This window comes from Ostrea edulis, chromosome 4 (assembly GCF_947568905.1).
Source record: "Ostrea edulis chromosome 4, xbOstEdul1.1, whole genome shotgun sequence".
Lineage (NCBI taxonomy): Eukaryota > Metazoa > Mollusca > Bivalvia > Ostreida > Ostreidae > Ostrea > Ostrea edulis.
The window spans coordinates 43,858,659-43,881,854 of record NC_079167.1 but is presented as its reverse complement, the minus strand read 5'-3'; the positions used below and the strand labels follow the sequence as shown (position 1 = coordinate 43,881,854).

Genomic DNA, 23,196 nt, shown 5'->3' with positions numbered 1-23,196 from the left:
TTGTGGAGACAACACAGACCTCTATATTGTGTAGACAACACACAGACTTCTATATTGTGTAGACAGCACACAGACCTCTATATTGCAGAGACAACACAAACTTCTATATTGTGTAGACAACACACAGACCTCTATAGTGTGTAGACAACACACAGACTTCTATATTGTGTAGACAACACAGACTTCTATATTGTGTAGACAACACAGACCTCTATATTGTGTAGACAACACAGACCTCTATATTGTGTAGACAACACATAGACTTCTGTATTGTGTAGACAACACACAGACTTCTATATTGTGTAGAGAACACACAGACCTCTATATCATGTAGACAACACAGACTTCTATATTGTGTAGACAACACAGACCTCTATATTGTGTAGAAAACACACAGACCTCTATATTGTGTAGACAACACACAGACTTCTATATTGTGTAGAAAACACACAGACCTCTATATTGTGTAGACAACACACAGACCTCTATATTGTGTAGACAACACACAGACCTCTATATTGTGTAGACAACACAGACTTCTATATTGTGTAGACAACACAGACCTCTATATTGTGTAGAAAACACACAGACCTCTATATTGTGTAGACAACACAGACTTCTATATTGTGTAGACAACACAGACCTCTATATTGTGTAGAAAACACACAGACCTCTATATTGTGTAGACAACACACAGACCTCTATATTGTGTAGACAACACAGACTTCTATATTGTGTAGACAACACAGACCTCTATATTGTGTAGACAACACACAGACCTCTATATTGTGTAGACAACACACAGACCTCTATATTGTGTAGATAACACACAGACCTCTATATTGTGTAGACAACACACAGACCTCTATATTGTGTAGACAACACAGACTTCTATATTGTATAGACAACACAGACCTCTATATTGTGTAGACAACACACAGACCTCTATATTGTGTACATAACACACAGACCTCTATATTGTGTAGACAACACACAGACCTCTATATTGTGTAGACAACACAGACTTCTATATTGTGTAGACAACACAGACTTCTATATTGTGTAGACAACACAGACCTCTATATTGTGTAGACAACACACAGACCTCTATATTGTGTAGACAACACACAGACCTCTATATTGTGTAGACAACACACAGACCTCTATATAGTGTAGACAACACACAGACTTCTATATTGTGTAGACAACACACCAATTTCATTGATAAGAGTTACCACTTGAACTACAAAAAACACAATTTGAAGTAATTATCAAAATCCAGAAATTTTCCCAATTTTATTGTGTGAACAAAAGAGAAAAGCATGACATTTGAGTACAATGTTGTCCTCATCAGAAGTAAATTATTCTGGAACAAGAAACAATTTTTTCTAAAATCTCGAGTGAACTGGGGTTTTCTCAAAAGAGAACGTGAAAAATTACTCTAATAACAAAGCCTGGAACACATAACATATTGTGAAGATGTAAAGGCTGATCAAAGCACAAGAGTATATGTTTTATTACAACACTGTTCCTATCACCCGTTGCTACAACATCAGTACTGGAATCATATAAACTCTTACATCTAAAATATTTGCTTGAGTGACCATTTACAATCATTTTTACATATACAAAGAGTTTTGAGTCGCTGACAACCGTGATCAAACACAAACTTTAATTAACAAGGACAATTGTAAAATATCTATAGTATTGATGGCAGAATCCATATATAGCATTCAATATTTAAATATCAGGGTCGTCTCCAGATTTCTGAAAGAGGTCAAGGGTCATCTTCTGGCTCTCATTGGGTCTAGAACAAAGTCCTTGTGGGGGTCCATATGACCAAAAAAAAAAAAAGAGAGAGAGAATGGTCCTGAGTGTTGACAGGCTCTACAATTTCAATTTTACAATGTACAATGAATTGATTGCAAACTTTTGCTTTGGAAACTGAATGCAACCCTCAACCTCTGTTTTGAAGGCCCTGGACATATGATTGTTCAGCTCTGTCTGTGTAATCCCATTACCAAGATAAGAAAAACCCAGTCACATCATTCCAAAATAATAACAGCATTTTTTTCCAGCACTTAAGATAACATGAAAAACAATTTTTAGCACTCAGAAATGGAATGAAATTTTTTTTAGCACTTAAGGTAACAAACATGAAAAAAATTTCTAGTGCTTAACAGAACATGAAAAAAAAAAATTTAGCAGATAACTGCCATGAATTTTTTTTCTATATTTAACAGAAGAATTAACTTGAATCACTTACACACACACACATATGTATGTATATATATATATATATATATATACACACAAACCCTTGAAAGCTACAGACATCATGAATTTATGGAGAAAAATAGAAAAAACAACCAAAATCAGTGACAGGAATCAAGCCTGTGATAATGTACAAGATTAATCTTATAATTGTATAAATACATAACACACACCCAATTTTAAACAAAAGTATATATCTTGTAGTAATCGTCAGCCATTTTTTTTCTCTCTTGCTCTGGTTCACGGAGAACTAAGCCAATGCCTCGTGTTGTAAAAGTTGAAATCATTAGATGATGGTAACATTGTAAAGAATAGCAGAACTGGTCATTTTCCTGATAACAAAGCAATATCCACTGTCGACCTTATCCTCCGTTCATCAGAGTGAAACATACTTTAGAAGAAGACAGCTTTAATCATTCTCTGAAAACAGAACATAACCATTAACAAGGAACTGTCAAACTTCAACCTGAATGAAAAGTGAAGATAACGAACAGTGATCAATCTCATAACTCCTATAAGCAATACAAAATAGATAGTTGGGCAAACACGGACCCCTGGATATACCTGAGGTGGGATCAGATGCATAGGAAGAGTAAGCATCCTCTGTCGACCGATCACACCCGCCGTGAGCCCTATACCCGCTGTTAACTCTATATCCAGTATCATGCAACAACTTCTCAAAATCTCTTCCAAAACTGGATCATGTGGCCCATGGGTCAAATCCCTGACCCGAACAGTCACTTTTTGTCATGTTAAACATAGCTGCAGAACTGTAGGTCTCTGGGGGGAAAATTGGGGTGTAACAGCACACTATACATACACCCCTTATAAAAATATACCAGAGAAGTATAAATCCAACCCTTATAAAAATATACCAGAGAAGTATAAATCCAACCCTTATAAAAATATACCAGAGAAGTATAAATCCAACCCTTATAAAACTATATACCAGAGAAGTATAAATCCAACCCTTATAACAAGAGGTACTGTGAGCAATGCTCACTAAGAATACCCCCCGCTTACCCCAATCTCCCAAAGAGTGTTGGTAATAGGTATAAACTACCTCTTTTCTGAGTGTAAAAAACAAATGGCATGACAAACCGAACCATATTGCTACTTCGATGTCTAGTGCGCATGACCTTTGACCTTTTGACCCCAAAATTTATAGGGAACATCTTCATCCCATGGGTAGTCCATATGTATGATATGGTGACTGTAGGTGGAAAGGATAACACTTTAGAGCCCGGAAACCATATTGCTACTTCGATGTCCAGTGTGCTTGACCTTTGACCTTTTGACCCCAAAATAGATAGGGAACATCTTCATCCCATGGGTAGTCCATATATATGATATGGTGACGGTAGGTGGAAAGGATAATGCTTTAGAGCCCGGAAACCATTTCGTCTACAGACGGACGGACAGACAGACGGACAACCCGATTCCAGTATACCCCCCCACAACTTGTTGCGGGGGGTATAAAAATATACCAGAGAAGTATAAATCCAACCCTTATAAAAATATACCAGAGAAGTATAAATCCAACCCTTATAAAACAAGAGATGTTTGTAAAACACATATGCCCCCCATGGTGCAAAATTAAAAAGGATTATACACACACATCATTTAATTGAGAGTAGTATCATCAATTCAAAATATTGAGCAGACAATATCTTCCTATGTCAAGAGTGGATTGACCATGTGACCTAAAAATCAATAGGGGTCATCAACTCCTGAAGATGTACCAGTGTACCAAGTTTGATGTCTGTCAAGCAAAGGGTTCTCAAGATATTGAACAGACAGGATATTCCTATGTCCAATTTGACCCTTGACTTTTGACCATGTGACCTTAAAATAATTAGTAGTCATCTTCTCCTGAAGATGTACCAGTGTACCAAGTTTGATGTCTGTCAAGCAAAGGGTTCTCAAGATATTGAGCGGACAGTATATTCCTATGTACAGTTTAACCCTTGACCTTTGACCACGCAACCTCAAAATCAATAGGTGTCATCTTCTCCTGAAGATGTACCAGTGTACCAAGTTTAATGTCTGTCAAGCAAAGGCTTCTCAAGATATGGAGCAGACAGTATATTCCAATGTCCAGTTTGACCCTTGACCTTTGACCATGTGATCTGAAAATCAATAGGGGTCGTCTTCTCCTGAAGACGTACCAGTGTACCACGTTTGATGTCTGTCAAGCAAAGGGTTCTCAAGATATTGAACGGACAGTATATTCCTATGTCCAGTTTGACCCTTGACCTTTAAACATGTGACCTCAAAATAAATAGGGGTAATTTTCTCCTGAAGATGTACCAGTGTACCAAGTTTGATGTCTGTCAAGCGAAGGGTTCTCAAAATATTGAACGGACAGTATATTCCTGTTTAGTGTGACCCTTGACCTTTGACCATGTGACCTCAAAATCAATAGTGGTCGTCTTCTCCTGAAGTCGTATCAGTGTACCAAGTTTGATGTCTGTCAAGAAAAGGGTTCTCAAGATACTGAGCAGACAGTATATTTCCATGTCAAGTTTGACCCTTGACCTTTGACCATGTGACCTCAAAATCAATAGGGGTCATCTTCTCTTGAAGATGTACCAGTGTATCAAGTTTGATGTCTGTCAAGCAAAGGGTTCTCGAGATATTTGACGGACAGTATATTCCTATGTCCAGTTTGACCCTTGACCTTTGACCATGTGACCTCAAAATCAATGGGGGTCATCTTCTTCTGAAGATGTACTGGCGTACCAAGTTTGATGTCTGTCAAGCAAAGGGTTCTCTAGACATTGAATGGTCAGTATATTCCTATGCCCAGTTTGACCCTTGACCTTTGACTATATGACCTCAAAATCAATAGGAGTCATCTACTCCTTAGGATGTACCAGTGTGCCAAGTTTGATGTCTTTCAAGCAAAGGGTTCTCAAGATATTGAGCGGACATTATATTCCTATGTCCAGAGTAAATTGACCCTTGACCTTTGACCTTTTGACCTGAAAAACAATAGGGATCCTCTTCTACTCATAACTAACCCACATATGAAATATCATTATCATCAAGTGAATGGTTCTCAAGATATTGAGCGGACAACACATGGTCTACCGACCGACCAACAGGTGCAAAACAATATGCCCCCTCTTTTTCAAAGGGGGGCATAAATATACCAGAGAAGTATAAATCCAACCCTTATAAAACTATATACCAGAGAAGTATAAATCCAACCCTTATAAAAATATACCAGAGAAGTATAAATCCAACCCTTATCAAAATATACCAGAGAAGTATAAATCCAACCCTTATCAAAATCTAAATACTGACTTAACCAGTTTTCTAAATATAGCTTATATGCCCACATTCAACACCACAGAAACACATCTTATATGCCCACATTCAAAACTACAGAAACACATCATGACCAAAACTTGCACAGAAAACACAAAATCAAACATACGTGTAGTATTAACAAACTCAAATCAACTTCTTCACAGTCATCTCCCTGTAGAGCCTCCCACCCCTACTGTGACTCTAGGTTGTTTGATAAACTTTAAGTTTCCTTATATAAGGCTGCTTTTATACAAGGATTTGGCATTTCTACTTCAGTGGTTCTTGAGAAGATTTTTTTTAAATCACATTCTACTTGGACTATTTCTTAAGGGGTCTGGCCCTTAATTTGAACGTACTTTAATGTTTTGTTTCAATTGTAAGTTTTGTGAAATTGGCCTTGTGATTCTTGAGATGAAAATGTGCCAAAGTCTACAGATGGACAAACTTTGGTCAGCAAAGCTCACATAATCTCTCGGCTAAAATAAGCTAATAAATGGTTACCACATTCTGAGTTTTTAAAATACGTGTACCATGAGGAAAAGGATATTGACACAATTTTTAAAAAAGGTTCAGAAATATTACGATGATAAATGGTAGAAAAAATTACACTTGGTCACAAAAGTAACTCAGTATCATTCTTCATTATCTTTGCAGTGTGTCTTTACTCTACTAATACTCACATTATTATCTAGAATATCTTGCATCAGCTCTTATTTGTCTTTGCCTCTTCTGCTGCTGCAAGCACATTTTCACACATCAATAAATACATGCCGTACAAAAAAAAAATGTTTTTACAAAATCAGTTTATAGCATAATGAAGTGTTTGGAAAGGTTCTAGAGGATAATACAAGAGATCAACGGACCCTACTGGACACCTGATTTTAATGACTCCAGGTAATGACTCACTGTTTATACTATAGACAGTGCCCGTCATGTGACATCTATACTATAGACAGTGTCATGTGACATCTATACTACAGGGCTCGAAATTAACATATGCCCATCAGTCTGTGACTGGTTAAAAGTCTGGCGGACTGACTGACATTTTTTTAGTCAGTCTGATGGGACTGGTTAATTTTCTAAAGCATCATTTTGGAAAATTTACTTAGGGCTATTCCAGAAATAAATACATGGGGGGGGGGGGGGGGGGGGGGGGGGGGGTGGGTCCGGGAGGCACCTTTTGTATATACCAAGCACCCATAAAAAAAAATAAAAAATTACCCCATGACCCATCAAATTAATAAACTCATTTTACAATGACCCATCTAATAAAAAAAAAAACTAACCAGACCCACCACAAAAATATTTTTAAAAATGAAAACGGTACAAATCTCGCGAGGTTTTCGGGACAAACATTCTAGTCAATGACGCGGTAATGCGTGTGCGACATTGTATCACAGTAGTTCTGAAGAAACGATGTCACATCAACAATCAAAGGCATCTATGGCGGGAATGTTGGAAAGATTGGGAGTCCAAACGATGCTATTATCACGAAATGGGTATGGATATGTTTTTCCACGAATCGTTCGTCTTCTAATGGAGCCCGCGCCCGGAGGCCTCTATATCACCATCACACCGACTGATAAATATAACGCATCGGTACCCTCGTATAAATCAACTAAGGTTTGCCTATTTTTATTAGAAAACGGAATACCTATTGGTTTCAAAATATTCCCAAAATCGATGCACTGTAAACTGTAATAATCTACAGAACAGAGTTCGCCGCCATCACGTCCAAAGGGACCCTATTAAACGCGCCTCTAATTTGAAGAGTGCCGTAATGGAAAGTTATGCGCTGCAAAGAGCGACAACTCGAATAGTTCTATGTTACTTTCGATTTCGAAAGCAGCATTTCGAAAGCACGTTTTCAATTTTCCCTCCGACGTTTTGTAACCAACACGACAAGAGCGACAATAAAAATATTCTGAAAACTCAACACCCACGTAGCACAAAATAAAACAATAGAAACTACCCACTACCCATAATAAATATTTTATTAACAATCCCACCACGGACCAATTAAAATATGAAAAAATACGACCACCCACACAAAAAAATATCATTTGCCGCCCGACCCCCCCCATTTGATCATTTCTGGAACAGCCCTTATGAAATTTTATTCGCACATTTGGCATGCTTCGATCTGTAGATATCAGACGAATCTGATTCGTAAATATAAATCCCACATTTAAGTGTTACAATATTGTCTGACTGAGGCATATTGAGTTTAATTTCATTTTAATAACATTAACGAAATATGTTTAATTATTTTCGGAAAACTCTGTTAGACTGGTAAAATTTTCTGCTGACTGGTTGAAATTATACCCCATCAGTCCGACTGGACTGGTGACATAAAAAGTTGGCTTCAAGCCCTGTACTATAGACAGTGTCATGTGACATCTACATTATAGACAGTGTCATGTGATATCTATACTATAGACAGTTTCATGTGACACCTATACTATAAACAGTGTCATGTGACACCTATACTATAGACAGTGTCATGTGACATCTATATTATAGACAGTGTCACGTGACATCTATACTATAGACAGTCTCATGTGACATCTATACTATAGACAGTGTCATGTATACTCTATACTATAGAAAGTGTCATGTGACATCTATACTATAAACAGTGTCATGTGACATCTACACTATAGACAGGTTATGTCACACGATTTCAACTCTGTACCTTTCCTCTCTTCGTCTCGTTTCTTGGCCGCCTCCTCGCGCTGTTTCCGTATGATTGCCAGGCGAGCTAAGTCTGCCCTTGCTTCTTCCGTTTTGCCCTCCATATGAAGTTGTTGATAGCGAGCTTTTGCTTGTTGTTTTTCAAGTTCCTCTCTAAAAATAAATCGATATTCTAGTTTGTCAATCAATATAGATCTCTATTAAGTCTAGCAGGTCTTACACATTGAATTTCATTCTTCTATCCAGCTAGGGTATCCCCATATTCCCAGGAGGAGGTGTCACGTGCTAGTGCATCAGTGTGCGAGGGCATCAGTGGTCATTGTACATATCAAATGACCTTCACACGAGAAACACCCACACTAAATATATAAATCCTCTCTCTGACCATGATTACAAAGTTCTAAGTGTGACAGACAGACAGAAGACATGGACAGACAGAAGACATGGACAGATAGAAGACATGGACAGACAGAAGACATGGACAGATAAATGACAGTCATCCTTAATAGTTGTGCTTTACAAGCAAAAGAAGAAAAAAAACAATGCCAAATTTAAACCTCATAATATTTAGAAATATGGGGCTTATTTCCTGTGTCTATGGATTTTTATAAAATCTCTCATGGTTATAGACACTTGGGTCTAGTGGGCTTATATTTTTTCCCCATCAGTTTAAAATGGCTACCATCATTTAGAGTTTTCTTTACTAATTCCTAGAGAGTTGGATTTGGCCTGTATCTACATGTAGCTTGGATTGTGAGCTTTTTTACCTCTTGCGCCTAGAGAGCTGGGTTTGCCCTGCATCAACAGGTATCACACCGGTAATTATTTTCACTATATATTACTATAGAGGAAAAAAATTCATTAAAAATCAGTTTACAGAATTGATGCCGAATAACGCAGTCAGAAATGTTCTATGTTACTTATCCCGTCTGCCGACACCAGAAAAACACCACCCTACGCGGCATTTTCGAAAATAAATTACCCGCAAACAAGACTACCCTCAAATCCACGTGTTTTTCACATGTGTGTAAACAGCCGGAGTAACCTCAGGAAGTAGCCTCAGCTACCAACAGCAAATAGTTCCTTTGTATACACTTGGTTATTTCTACAAATTATACAAAATTTCCTAATCAGGGGTGCAAAAATTAAGAGAAAAGAAGAAGAGGGAATGAGAAAAATCGCGCAAGGAAAAAAATAATTCTTTAAATATATGGAACTACAATTGACTAAGTTCATTTTGATTGGACAATTACCGGTGTGATACCAACATGTAGCTTGGATTGTGAGCTTTTTTACCTCTCATGCCTAGAGAGCTGGATTTACCCTGTATTTATGTGTAACTTGGATTGTGAGCTTCTTTACCTCTCACACCTAGAGAGCTGGGTTTGCCCCATATCTATATGTAGCTTGGATTGTGAGCTTTCTTACCTCTCACGCCTAGAGAGCTGGGTTTTGCCTTTGGTATCCAGCTCTGTGACTTTTTTAAGCTGCCTTCCACCACTTCTGTTTGGATTTTCTATTTCAATCAGATGTTCCACTCCTTTTGCTTTTTTATCCTAAAACAGAAATCCCTAATTATATTTATCTAGTAAAATGAGTTTCTGATAATACACATAGTACATGCATTAATTTTTTCATGAATGTTCCATTCCAATGTTTCATATCAAACTATGTGTAGTTTCATTGGAGAATGAGCATTTATTTTTTCTAAATCAAGAGGCACTGAAGCCATACGCTGATATTTTAAACGTAATTTTACTTCCTTGTTACTGTCCATCCACTTTCGCTCATTTCCAGCATTTATAGTGGAATGTTTGTAAATTCATTTGCAGCATAAAATGCTTGACATCAGTAGGACAAGTTGCTGACTGTTTCATCCTAATCCCAGAACAAGTCTATTTGTAAAGTAAGGTTACTCCCAGCCTGGAGAACATAAAACTTTTACCGTACTCATACTCAAACTCAGCCATGTTTGTTTGAGTACAACTCTCAGCAAGCTTTGAAACATACTTGAAAAATCTTGAGCATGTATTCCATTTGAGAGTAAGAATGATTTTTTATAAAAGTTTTATATTATAAACCTTCACTTTTGAGTATGAGTACGATTTAGAGTACAGAGTGTGAGTATGAAAACTTGCTCAAAAGAGTTTTATAACCCCCAGGCCCGGTGGAAAGGGAAATCACCCTGTATCATAACCTATTCTCCTATCTCAAGAGTCCAGTTCATTTAAGCTTTACATAGTCTACATAGGATTCCTCCTCGTTCCATGTCAATGTTCACAGGTGTGAAGGGAAATACGACTGTTCACCTGCATCAATGTTCACTTTACTTGGCTCTGATCTATCGACTAATCACCTGATATGATGCTTGCCCCATATGTTAGTTAAATCAATGCAGCTTTAACAAGTAATTAAATAAGAGCTTTCAAAACTACTGAACCAGATAAACAAACGCAACAACAGGCATGTTGATTCCTCTACATCCTCAACTTTGTTTGTGGAGGTATATAAAGCTGAATGCTTAGTTTGAGCGAAACAATTCTCAATCCGGCAAGGCGTTTCTCTACTGAACTTGTTCTATAAAGTTTGATACAAATGAATTTCATTTAGAGTTGACAAAAGGTCACGGTAAAAAAATTATTTTGTGATGAACTTTTACCTCATCATCACTGTCCTCTTCTGACGAAGACTCGGAGCCTGAGGGAGGGAGTTCCCCTGGAGCACCAGTTTTAGGGGCGGTCGCACCATCCTCCTCCTCTTCATCACTCTCCAGTCCCTGCTGTCTCTGTAAAATATTCACGTCATTTCTAGATCAATCTGTAAAATATTCACATCATTTTCAGATCTGTAAAATATTCATGTCAATTCTAGATCAATGTATGATATTATTATCTGCAAACTGAATAGGAATAACAATATTAAAACACTACAATGCCAGTATACATTGAACATTACTTTTCTGTACTTAAGACATGATCAACCAGTTTCAAATTCTGTGGACCTGACTAATTACAACAAAGTAACAAATACTCTTAATATTTATTGTACTGTGTCTCTTTATTTGCATTTCATTTCTTTCATAACTTTGAGATAAGATTTCATCATCATCATCGGCATTTTGATTAACGTGCAGGATTAGGTGCATCTTTCACAGCAGTGGGCTCTCTTTCAGGTAACTGGCTTGCTGAACGCATGGCAGACCTAACATTTGACTTCCATGCATCTCTGTCCAATGGGTTGACATCACAAAGTCCCCACTCACGCTGGTCTTTTTCTAACTGTGCTTTCCAGGTCATCTTTGGTCTCCCTGGTTGTCGTCCTCCCTCTTTTTTCATATTGAAGACCTTATTGATTGCCCCACTGGATCTAGCAACGTGCCCAAACCTGCATAGCCTCTTCCCCCGCAGGATAGCGTCAAGGTCATTGATCCCAAGTCGTGCCAGTAGCTCGCTTGATCTGACACTAGCCATGTCTTCTGGCTTTACCCTGCAAATCTGTCTGACCATGGCTCTGTCATTTCGTCGCAGACGAAGGAGGTCTGGTTTTGGCAAGGGCCACGTCTCACTTGCATACAGCATCGCGCTACGCAGTACGCACATATGTACTGTACAACTTGCCACGGGTCTTATAGGAAAGATGACGGGAAGAGAGGACAGGCAATAGTTCCCTGAATTTATTCCAAGCCGTCTTCACACGAGTGATCGTTGAGCAGATACATCCTCCAGCCGCAGACAGCATGTCACCTAAGTAGCAGAAGGAAGCTACTACCTCTAGCTTGTCTGTTCCAACTTGAACTTCCTTCTGTAGCCTCCCATCTATTGGTCGAGCAGTTCCCAGGCATCTAGGGCAGCGGTAATTGGGATCCTCTTTCAAGAGCTTAAGGCTGCTGCACTTTTTATGCACCCAGTGCTTACATCCCTTGCAGTGTATATTGTTGCTGCCTACACCGGTACGGCACATGGCACATGGGAATTCACCCGAGCTCTACAGAAAATCCAAGCCTGCGCCACAAATCATGATCTTAGTTTTCTTGGCATTGACTCTGAGTCCCTTCCTCTCCACTGCCTCCTTCCAGGTCAACAGTCTACTGACACATTCTTCTAAGGAATTTGAAATGATGACAAGGTCATCGGCATAAAGGTCCTCCCAGGGCACTCCTGCTCGAAACTCACGTGACAGGGCCTCAAGGATGATGATAAAGAGCAGTGGGCTAAGCACAAATCCCTGATGTACACCGACCTTCACCTCAAACTCATCGCTGAGACCATCACCAACCCGTAGGTGACTCCGCGCATTCTCGTACATACTCTGCACCAGCTTCACAATCCATTCTTTGACACCAAGTTTTCTCAGCGCCCACCAAATCACTTGTTGCGGTACTCTGTCAAAAGCTTTCTCTAGATCCATGAAGGCCATGGAGAGTCTCTCATTTACTGCCATTTATTTCTCATTTAATTTTGAATAAGCATAAACACTGCTCATTGTTTGGTGATAGGCCTAATTCGTGTATACAGTAGTGAATAATAATTGAACTACAGATTGTCAACAGATGTGTAACTTCTTAAGGACTATTAATTCACTTGTATACACAAATCAATCTTTAAAATATTCATCTCACTATAGACTGGACAATTTCTCGATGGATTTTGTCCAACATTAATTTTGCACACTGCATAAGAGTACATTCTCGCCAAATTTTAAAATGAAAATACAGTATGTACTTGTATATTACACATATGAATACTTGAATCTACATTGCATACTTACCCTCCAGTTTTGCTGCTTCTTGTCCCGTTCTATTTGTTGTTTGAGTTCCTCGGCGTCTGTGAAATGCCGTCTCTGACCTTTGTAGTTTTTCTTGGGGCCATATCCCCCTCCCTTTCGTCCTCCTAACAAAGAAAATGAAAATAAGGTCAATGAAGTTCATGAAAAATGGAATCAAACATTTTATATAATTAATCTTTTCTTAATTCTAATATTACTCTCTTATTTAACATTCATAATTAATGTGTACTGGTCTAAATTCTTTCTAAATTATTAATATATCAGAGTAAAAAAGATTGCCTGACCTGTTACAAGAACATCGGATACTGTTTTCAGTAAAATACATTAAAGAAAACAAGAGGCCCATGGGCCACATCACTCACCAGTCACCTTGGCCCACATTTAAAGATTTTCCCTACATATTTACATGTAAAACTTTTGATCCTTATTGTGGTGCCAACCTACCCCTGGGGACTATGGTTTTACAAACTTGAATCTGCAATATGTTAGAAAGCTTTCATGTAAATGTAAACTTTTTTTGGCTAAGTGGTTATTGATAAAAAGATTTTCTCTATATATTTGTATATAAAACTTTGATCCCCTATAGTGACCCAATCCACAGGCAATTGCATCGCTTGGGGTCGAATTTACTATATAAAGAGTAAAGGTATAGAACTCTAAATATAGGGTACCCAAGTTAGCTGATGTAAAAACAATAAATTAATTGATATAAAATTCTACTTTGTATTTTAATTTATTCATACATAATCAATCTACATTACTACCAAAGTTCATCCCGAAATTCCGTATACTTCCCATGATATGCAGAAATGAACTCGGAAAAATGCCTATTATTTTTTGGTTGACTTTTAGCTGGGCCCTGACACTATACGACTACACAGAGTGTTTGAGCATTGTAACAAGCTATCAAATAGAATGTGCAGCATAAAATATCATTTTAAAAATGAATTTCTTACCCCAATTCATAAAATGAAGTCCGTAATAGCTCCAAGTGACTGAAATTTTTTAAACCGTCTAATTTCACAATCCCAGCCATCACGGTAGTTTTGACTAATTACCCAAAAGAGATGGAAGGACCCATAACGATTTAGAGACTCAAATACTAATATTTATCAATATTAATTCAAAATAGTACAAAAATTATGGTAATGATAAGTCTTTATAAATATACAAATGTCTTATTATGTCTATTTTTATCTAAATCACATTATCACGGGTGTTTGATGATTTACAATAATAATGTCAATGTGGGTAGTTAGTGGCACCGATGAAAATGACTGATAACTGAAAGTAGAGACGGTTTAAAATTTTCAGTCACTTGGAGCTATTACGGACTTCATTTTATGAATTGGGGTAAGAAATTCATTTTAAAAATTATATTTTATGCTGCACATTCTATTTGATAGCTTGTTACAATGCTTAAACACTCTGTGTAGTCGTATAGTGTCAGGGCCCAGCTAAAAGTCAACCAAAAAATAATAGGCATTTTCCAAGTTCATTTCTGCATATCTTGGGAAGTATACGGAATTTCGGGATGAACTTTGGTAGTAATATAGATTGATTATGTATGAATGAATTAAAATACATACATAATCAAAGTAGAATTTTATATCAATTAATTTATTGTTTTTACATCAGCTAACTTGGGTACCCTATATTTAGAGTTCTATACCTTTACTCTTTATATAGTAAATTCGACCCCAAGCGATGCAATTGCCTGTGACCCAATCCTACCCCTGGGGACCATGGTTTTAACAAACTTGAATCTGCACTATGTCAGAAAGCATGCAAATGTAAACTTTTCTGACTCAGTGGTTCTTGAGAAGAAGATTCTTAAATGACCCCACCCTATTTTTGCATTTATGTGATTATCTCCCCTTTGAAGGAGGAATGGCCCTTCATTTGAACAAACTTTAATTCCCTTCACCCAAGGATGATTTGTACCAAGTTTGGTTGAAATTAGCCCATTACTTCTGGAGAAATTGATTTTCCTACCTATCAGCATGTAAAACTTTGATACCCTATTGTAGCCCATCCTACCCCACATGCACCTGAAGTGTGGATAGCTTGAATAGATCTTATGTACATACCCCCCTTCCAGAATGAAATTATTTTATACAGAAACAATAATTTATCCAAAATATGTTATTTTCCCACTGATCACCCTCATAAGTCGTTCTGGATAGTCAGTTTTTACTTTCTGTAAGCTTTTGAGATGACCACTTGTGAGATACTAATATATGTAAAGGTGTGCAACAAATCATGTAAACAAACAGGGGGCTACCTACTTCCAGACCGATTGGGATATAATCAACTTTATCGAAGGAATTTCTGCGAATATCTCATCAGGCTAATGTAGTTCTACTTCTGTCTTTTATCTAAATCCCATGCCATCCGTTTTATTTGTCTTATTCTGCCATTTCTTTCATTGTACCCGAGTTTTTAGACAATCTTTTCTGATATGTACCTCAGAATGAGTCGGGGTTTTATTCAGCTTTTATATGTTACTACCCATTTCATACTGGGGGAATTTTTGAGAATGCAGTCATTAAAGTTTTCAGAGAAAGGGAATGGGGTAGGGGGCATCTTCAGATGTTGTAATATCTCAAAACAGACATACATTAAATTGATTTGATTACTATCTAGTATATCTCAAAACAGACATACATTAAATTGTTTGATTTCTATCTAGTATGTTGTAAGACTTTGTTAAACTTCCCATACAATTTTCAGTGATTGGGAAGGCCATGCGGCCTGCGCCATTCAGGTGAAAATTGGTGCATTAAATTATCTAATCCATGCGCCAATGTGCGCATTCATTATCGATTGTAACTTACGTTTTTTTCTCTAGAATGAATTGGGTACGACTTACTTATTTTTTGTACTTTCATTTTTAATTCCTATGTATTCTGATACACCGAATCTCATTGGTTGAAGCAATGCAAATCAAAATAGTTAAACCAATAAACTATTTCCTATTTCATAACATCTCATCACGTCTTCTCATGCTTATACTTAAGCGTTTAAAGGACACATCTCATGTTTTCAAAGTATACGTCAACATTACATGCATTTCGTCTTCTTTATGCTTATAGTAATTAATTCTAATAGTTTGTTCACCGAAATTTTGCGATAATTAACCACAATACAGACTTAAATCTAAGCCCCGATTTCAAAAAGTCTAGTTTTGTTTTGAACATATTTTATTGATGAAATCAAAAGGATTGGGAAAAGTCTAGTTAATTAGGTAGGTAGTCACGTGGTACAGTGACGTCACATGCGCCCTTCGAATTGTGAAAGTACTGCGAGATATTATTAAAAACTCAACTTTTAGGGGCCTAATTTATTTACCATGGGCAACATTTAAATCAATGTTGACAAATTGTCCAAGTTTTATATGTGTTCGCCACCAGTGCACACATATAACGATGTAAATACCCAAATATAGCGAGTAAAGCGTGTATGAAATCGGCAATATTGTGAGTAAATAATGTTTATATGGGTTGCTGTCTACAAACTGTTTGGTGATGTTATTCCTTTAAATACATCTGTAATTGGCGCTGTTTTTCTAAAATAAACAGTGCAATCATTATTTAATTTTGGATAAGACAAATTATGATACATTAAATTGTTGACAACTATAGGCCCTACGCCAAGCTTTTGTCACGAGTGCATTTCCGAAAGAAAGAAAAAGACAACACACACACAAATCAATAAAAATATTCAAATTTAAAGTGGTAATCACATTATTTTATTTTGATAAAGCAATCTTATTACTATTTATGAATTGTGATCTGCATGTCTTTAGGAAGTAGACCTACGAAGTGGGAGCACAGCGTTATAGCCTACTGACGCACTCAAGATGCTACGAGTTCAATCAGGAAATAATTTTATAATTCAATTTAAAGTTAGGAAATACAATATTCTATTATTTGTATCATTAAAAGTTCAATTATTTTGTATCTTTAATTTTGTTGTTGTTGTAAATCTACCAGTTAGTAGAAGTTGCATTGTATCGTCGATGTATGTTGTTACAAGGTGAAGGTCAATTGATCCGAGTGTGTATTGAATTTGAAGAGCAAAACAGAATGTATCAGTGCTTATAGCTTCGATATATCCATTTTCTCGCAGTTTATCAGGGTCTCTGTCCAAGCGGTTTTTGAAAAGGTGACTGGGTGTTTGTTTTTAAGGTAAAGTTCTTGCTCCAACAAAAAAATTATCCACGTCTTTTTTCTTGTACCTTCCTTCGAAAAATTGAAAAATACTTAGTCTAAATCCTTTCTACCGACAACTAGTACACCCGAGCATGGCACAAAACATCTTAATGCATTATTATTTACAAGCTGTTAACATGATAATTGGTTTTTTGTCGATTAAATCTAATCTGTTTATGAAATGGTTAATAGATGTTTTCAAACCCGAGGGCGCATATGACGTCACACATAATGGTGCGTAAACTAGTGAAAGAAAATATGCATATCGCAAGATTTGAATTTCATCGCTTCCAAACTCGAAAACTACGCAAAAACACATTTAAAGTAGTTTTAGGCATAAAAAGGGTTAATTTCGCTGAAAAAATGAAAAAGTTTAGAAACATGCGTTGTGTCCTTTAAGTTTCGGAAGTCCAAGGACAGATAACAAAAAGAAAAAAAAAAAAAAAAAGTCTAAGGACAGATAAAGAAACAACAGAAAGTGAGAAAAAACAACCAAATAATGAAGAAGAAAAAACCCAGAGAGACCGTCTGCTATTTATTGAAATATGTTGATGGCCCATTAAATCTGAAAATGGCCCATTGAAAACTTGAACCGTGGGGCCAGAGTCCCATAGGCCATTTTGGCCTTCCCAATCACTGAATTTTATGTAGTACAATTGAAGGGAGATTTTTACCTTTGGAAGGGGAAGTATTCATTTATTGTAAAATGGGGAAAGTTACCACGTTAAAACTCATGAGAATGATATTAAGTTATATTATTTTATCGTCATTGCACATTGAAATGTTAACAATCATGTATGCTGTATGCCCGAGAGGGCCCAAAGTTGGAAATAAATCATATTCTATTCTATATAGTATTAGTATATACAGTCCCTTTTTTCCCTCATGATATGATATGTATTGTGATACATTGACATCAATACATGTAGTTTGTGATTAAATTATGTACAGGAAGTGACATTAAAAGGTTGATTAAGTGCCCAGAACAATTAAAATCTGCTTTGCCTGATTGGGTGAAGTAAAAAAATTTGTCAGAGGCAATTCCTTAAACTTTCAATCAATATAAATCATGTGATAAAATTCATAATATTGTCAGAGTTCCAGGTAAGCTGCATATTTGCTGAAATATGCATTGAATTTTTCAAAATACACATCAAAATTTATAACTGGTCGTACAATTACGTTGACAATCGAAAGTATGCCAGTTGACCCTTAATGTTATCAGCTCTCTATTCTATTCCACCCACCCCCTGAAAGTTCTGATCATTTCAGTATCTTGTTGAAAAGCAAACTGCCTTAAAACTTAAAAAAGGCATATTTAATAGAGGAAATTCGAACTTATTTTAGAAATGGTGATTGTAGACAATGTAAACTTAATTTTTCCAACATCGTAGTAAAGTAAAAAGACTATGTTTGTTAAAGTATGCCCAACTTAACCAAGTTTCTGTAATTTTGAATATAAATGGGGATTTGTAAACTTTAAAAATAGAAGTTAAGGGTTTTCTAGTTTTTAATGGTAATTTAGAAAGTTTTTAGCTAAACAGTATACATCACCAATAGAACCTTAGTTATAATATTACTACTCTACTTCATATTTATGCCTATCTTAGCGTTAAATATGAAAATTACCTCTTGGCATGGTGAGATGAAATCAGCCACACTTCACCTTTTTTTTTTATTCAGGGGAGTATTGCATAGTTGCACGACTTTCCACTGTTGGACAACACATTGAATTACCAAAATAATGTATTCTCCCTTTATCGAGACGTTTCGAGAGTTTTCCAATGCATCATCGAAAGAGGACGGATAGGCATGATAAACACCGATAAGTTCCAAAGAGCACAATCTGTCTGTTCGTCGCAAAAGTAAACGCACGAAAAAATAATGCCAAAAGTGAAGAGAAGCAGAAAACCTCCCCCAGAGGGATGGGAACTGATTGAACCAACGTTAGACGAGTTAGATGCTAAAATGAGAGAGGGTAATTATTGTTCAAAAATATTATTATGTCTGTACCTCCTGAAAAATCCAAGCATCATTTCCAAATTTTTAACAACAGGCCACAAATTGTGGTTTAGATTTTCAATATGAATATCTCAATCTGAGTTCATATAGCCATCAATAGATGTAAGGGTTCCCACACCATTGTATATTATACAGCCCGGGCCAGCCCCAGAACATTAATTGTTATACAGCCCAGGTCAGCCCCAGAACACTGTTATACAGCCCGGGCCAGCCCCAGAACACTGTTTCAAGTGTTTGTTATATTGCCCGGGTCAGCCCCAGAACACTGTATGTTATACAGCCTGGGTCAGCCCCAGAACAGTATATGTTATACAGCCCCAGAACATTGTATGTTATACAGCCCGGGTCAGCCCCAGAACAGTATATGTTATACAGCCCCAGAACATTGTATGTTATACAGCCACAGCGATTTTTTTCTACCCACTGGTACTGGTACCGGTACCCATTCGATTGGGAAAAATAGCGTCAAAATCGAACAAATTGGGAATTTTCTACAAATGTTTCAGCAAATGATTTTAACTAAAAGAAAAGAAAAAAAGAGAACAAAACGAACTATTCATCTCTTTACAAACTTTTTACGGTAATATTTGCTATTGTGAGACATAAGGAATCGCTGTAGCTCTACAAAAACACGCGCACTGCCATGATTTAATACCGGAAGTGAACATTTTAGTTAACTTGTACAACGTTTCAGACTAAGTAAATTACGATGTCAGCGGTCTATTTTTCGGAAAGTAAGTTGGGAATTTTTAGTCTCAAAATTGGGAAAAATCAACGGTTTTTGGCATTGGGAATGGTACCGTTTATCGGTACCAGTTATACAAGGAAAAAAATCGCTGAGCCAGGGTCAGCTACAGAACACTGAATAGTGTATGTTATACAGCCTGGTCCAGCCCTAGAACATTGTATGTTATACAGCCCAGGTTGGCCCCAGAACATTGTATGTTATACAGCCTGGGTCAGTCCCAGAACAGGAACGAGATCAAAAGTTCAATGTCTGACAAAAAACTAAATTCACATAGTTTTCACCAAGGCCCCCAATCCCCATTTAAAACTAAATATGATGACTGTTGAAACTAATCGATTAACAAGTAAAGACATACGATTATAAATAGCACTCTGCACACCCCTTCTACTGTTTATTTACAAATGAAAGTGTACATTAAAACTATTAAATATTCATTGAAATGTAATTATATTATTATTATTATTATGTGGACAGTCGCTTGTCTTTTTCCACTAAATTGTAATTGATGTCGGACGACAGAAACTCACGGGAGATTTTACTCCCCCTTCCCTCTAACTATTTGAATTTAGATTTTTATCCGATATCAATCTTTTGATTTCACCCCTTAGTTTGCTATATTGTGGGATGAATTTGCATTTTTTGGCCCAAATTTTTCATTTTTCATTATTTTAAAGTGGAAAGATGCAAATAGTCATTTCTGTAATCTTTTTGCCCTGTAATAAAAATAATGATATGATACGAACACAGTACATTCTCAGTGATTCATTTTGGCGTTCGTCCTGCGTAAATTACGCATTGAATTTGCTCAGGACGCATTATTTCAATAACTGTGCATCCCAGCGGACGCATGAAAACTTGAAATTATATGAAAATGTTTTCATTTTCCCTCCGGTAATTCGTACAAAATCTAAGCTCCAGAACGTACTACACATCCGAGATATTCCGAATTAAGAATTATGATATTTCATTGGTCAACTCGTATTGCATTAACCAATGAAACAAAATGATATATATGGCATTACGGCGGGTAAACAAAACTGGGTACTAGAATTTCCTCGCATATAATCCGATTCCACCAATATTTTTTTTACTTTAAAAAACGTCTAATCAAGGAAAGTTAACAACATTTTTGCAAAGTGATGTGAATGATAATATTGTCAGTTACTACGGGTAAAAAAACAAAACAAACACGGGAGTTCCCGAAATGAAACGTCGGTCCTGAAAAAGAAGTAGAGGTTGAGAAAATCGAAAGGTGAAAAAAAATGTCACCAAATATGGTTTACACTTTATTCTTCGCTAAGATTTGAGAAAAATGAAGAAATTGGAGAAAAATTTATATTCCCGCATTTGCACACAACACAGAAAAATTAAATGGCATGGACAAAGTAGCTAGGAATAAAAACTTCCATCATTCAACTTTAAGCAGACGCGTGAACTTGGTGGATCATAAACTTATTTGTGTGTGTGGATTGGTTAGTATCAGAAAATTTACATTGCACCACTCTTAAAATTCAAATCATTGATTGATATGTTGCATGAACTTGGTCTTGAGAATTTTCTTCATCTGAAAATCATTTTGCAATATGAACTACGAATAAGAATTTTCTGCAAATGAATTATCTGATGGCTTGTAATAAAAAGCAAAATATAAATTCCCTAGAAGGTGGTGACAACAGTAAGCTTCTTCCTTAACTTGGTTTGTTTATACCTGTGATTGTCAGGCTGTTTGTTTGAAGGAATGAAATTTGGACTCATTGATTTTAGCATGGGACTCATTATTGTAATCAAGGGGAGTCCACTGGACTCATGATAACCATTTTCAAAATGAATCACTGCATTCTGTAAGAGCATGTGTGATAGTAGTTTTAGCTTTGTGCTTACCTCGTGTAATAATGACTGTCTGTCCATTAGAGAAATTATCATGAAATAATACTCCTGGAATCTTAGCATCTTGAGTTTAGACAGTTTACATTGGTGTAAGTTAAATGCATGGCTATTCATTTGTAACTGTATTCATTTTAGCGGAGGTTGACCCTCATGAAGGAAAGCGGAAGGTTGAAGGACTCTGGCCGATTTTCCGGCTCCACCACCAGAAATCGAGATATATTTATGATTTATTCTACAGAAGGAAAGCCATCAGTAGACGTACGTAGCAAAATTTAAGCTTTGATAGTGTAATAAAAGTTTGGATAAAGTAGTTAGACAAAATCTTTTCTCATTTTAGCGAGATTTTGATCACTTTTTGTCTTACGTCCTTCTGTCCTTAAACTTTTCACATTTTCTACTTCTACGGAACCACAAGGCTAATTTCAGCCAAACTTACCTACAAAGCATGCTTCCGTCCTTAAACTTTTCACATTTTCTACTTCTACGGAACCACAGGGCTAATTTCAGCCAAACTTACCTACAAAGCATGCTTGGGTAATTGGGTTTGTTCAAATGAAGAGTCATGTTCCCTCCCAAGGGGAGACAATCAAGAAAAGGCATCATTTAAAAAATCTACGTTTCAAGAATCTCTGCACAAGAAAAGTGAAAATTTACATTAAAGCTTCCTGACAGAGTAGATTCAAGTTTCTTATAATCATGGCCCCAAGGAGTGTGGTGAGCCCACCATAGGGGATCAAAGTTTTACTTAAAGGGACTGGTTCACGATTTTTGAACAAAATATTTTTTATTTTTTGTGTTCGATATTAAAAGTATAACTCATTTAATGTTGACAACCAAAATTTTGACCTTCTGAATGCAAGGAAAATAGCTATATTTTAGCCTTAAATATGTGTTATGTAAACAAAGACTCAAGTCTTTTTATGTAAACAAACAAGTGGAATATTAATATTGTAATATAAAGCATCATAATTTTGCATAGTCGCATATTTTAACTTTTAAATGACACATTTTACCTGAAGAATGCTTGAAATGTGAAAGTTATAATAAACTAAGATCGATATCCATTTTTTTTTTTTTTATTTTGTAAACAATAACATACTGCAATCTTTGTTTACAAAACAAATAATGAGCTCTCTAAAATGGGCTTTTGTGATAATGTATAACCTTAATTTTTATGTGAAATTTTTAAAACATATTGGACAGTAGATTTTGATCATTAAAAGTGAAAAATAAAATTTTGGGGGAAATCGTGAATCA

General features: G+C 36.4%; 2 protein-coding genes across 3 annotated transcripts in view; one reads left to right on the top strand and one right to left on the bottom strand.

Annotated features, from left to right (window-relative positions):
- Positions 1-1,281: 1,281 nt before the first annotated feature.
- Positions 1,282-19,033, bottom strand: LOC125672079 (28 kDa heat- and acid-stable phosphoprotein-like). Of its 2 annotated transcripts, XM_048908177.2 has the most exons (7): positions 18,912-19,033; positions 13,051-13,172; positions 10,943-11,068; positions 9,712-9,839; positions 8,285-8,436; positions 6,270-6,324; positions 1,282-2,694 (listed from the first exon to the last, which is right to left on the bottom strand). In XM_048908177.2, exons 1-6 carry the CDS (start codon positions 18,919-18,921, stop codon positions 6,293-6,295), a joined length of 570 nt encoding a protein of 189 aa, XP_048764134.1. In that variant the 5' UTR covers positions 18,922-19,033; the 3' UTR covers positions 1,282-2,694; positions 6,270-6,292. The 2 variants fall into 2 exon arrangements, with proteins under 2 accessions (XP_048764134.1, XP_056018694.1); XM_056162719.1 differs by lacking the exons at positions 1,282-2,694; positions 6,270-6,324 and having other exon boundaries at positions 6,757-8,436.
- Positions 19,034-19,120: 87 nt separating this feature from the next.
- LOC125672080 (protein BUD31 homolog) overlaps positions 19,121-23,196 on the top strand; it is a 9,484-nt gene continuing 5,408 nt past the window's right edge. Inside the window, exons 1-2 of the mRNA XM_048908178.2 lie at positions 19,121-19,260; positions 22,075-22,197. Of these exons, the coding sequence (XP_048764135.1) occupies positions 19,167-19,260; positions 22,075-22,197 (217 nt within the window). The 5' untranslated portion in view covers positions 19,121-19,166. The remainder of the gene's footprint in view (positions 19,261-22,074; positions 22,198-23,196) is intronic.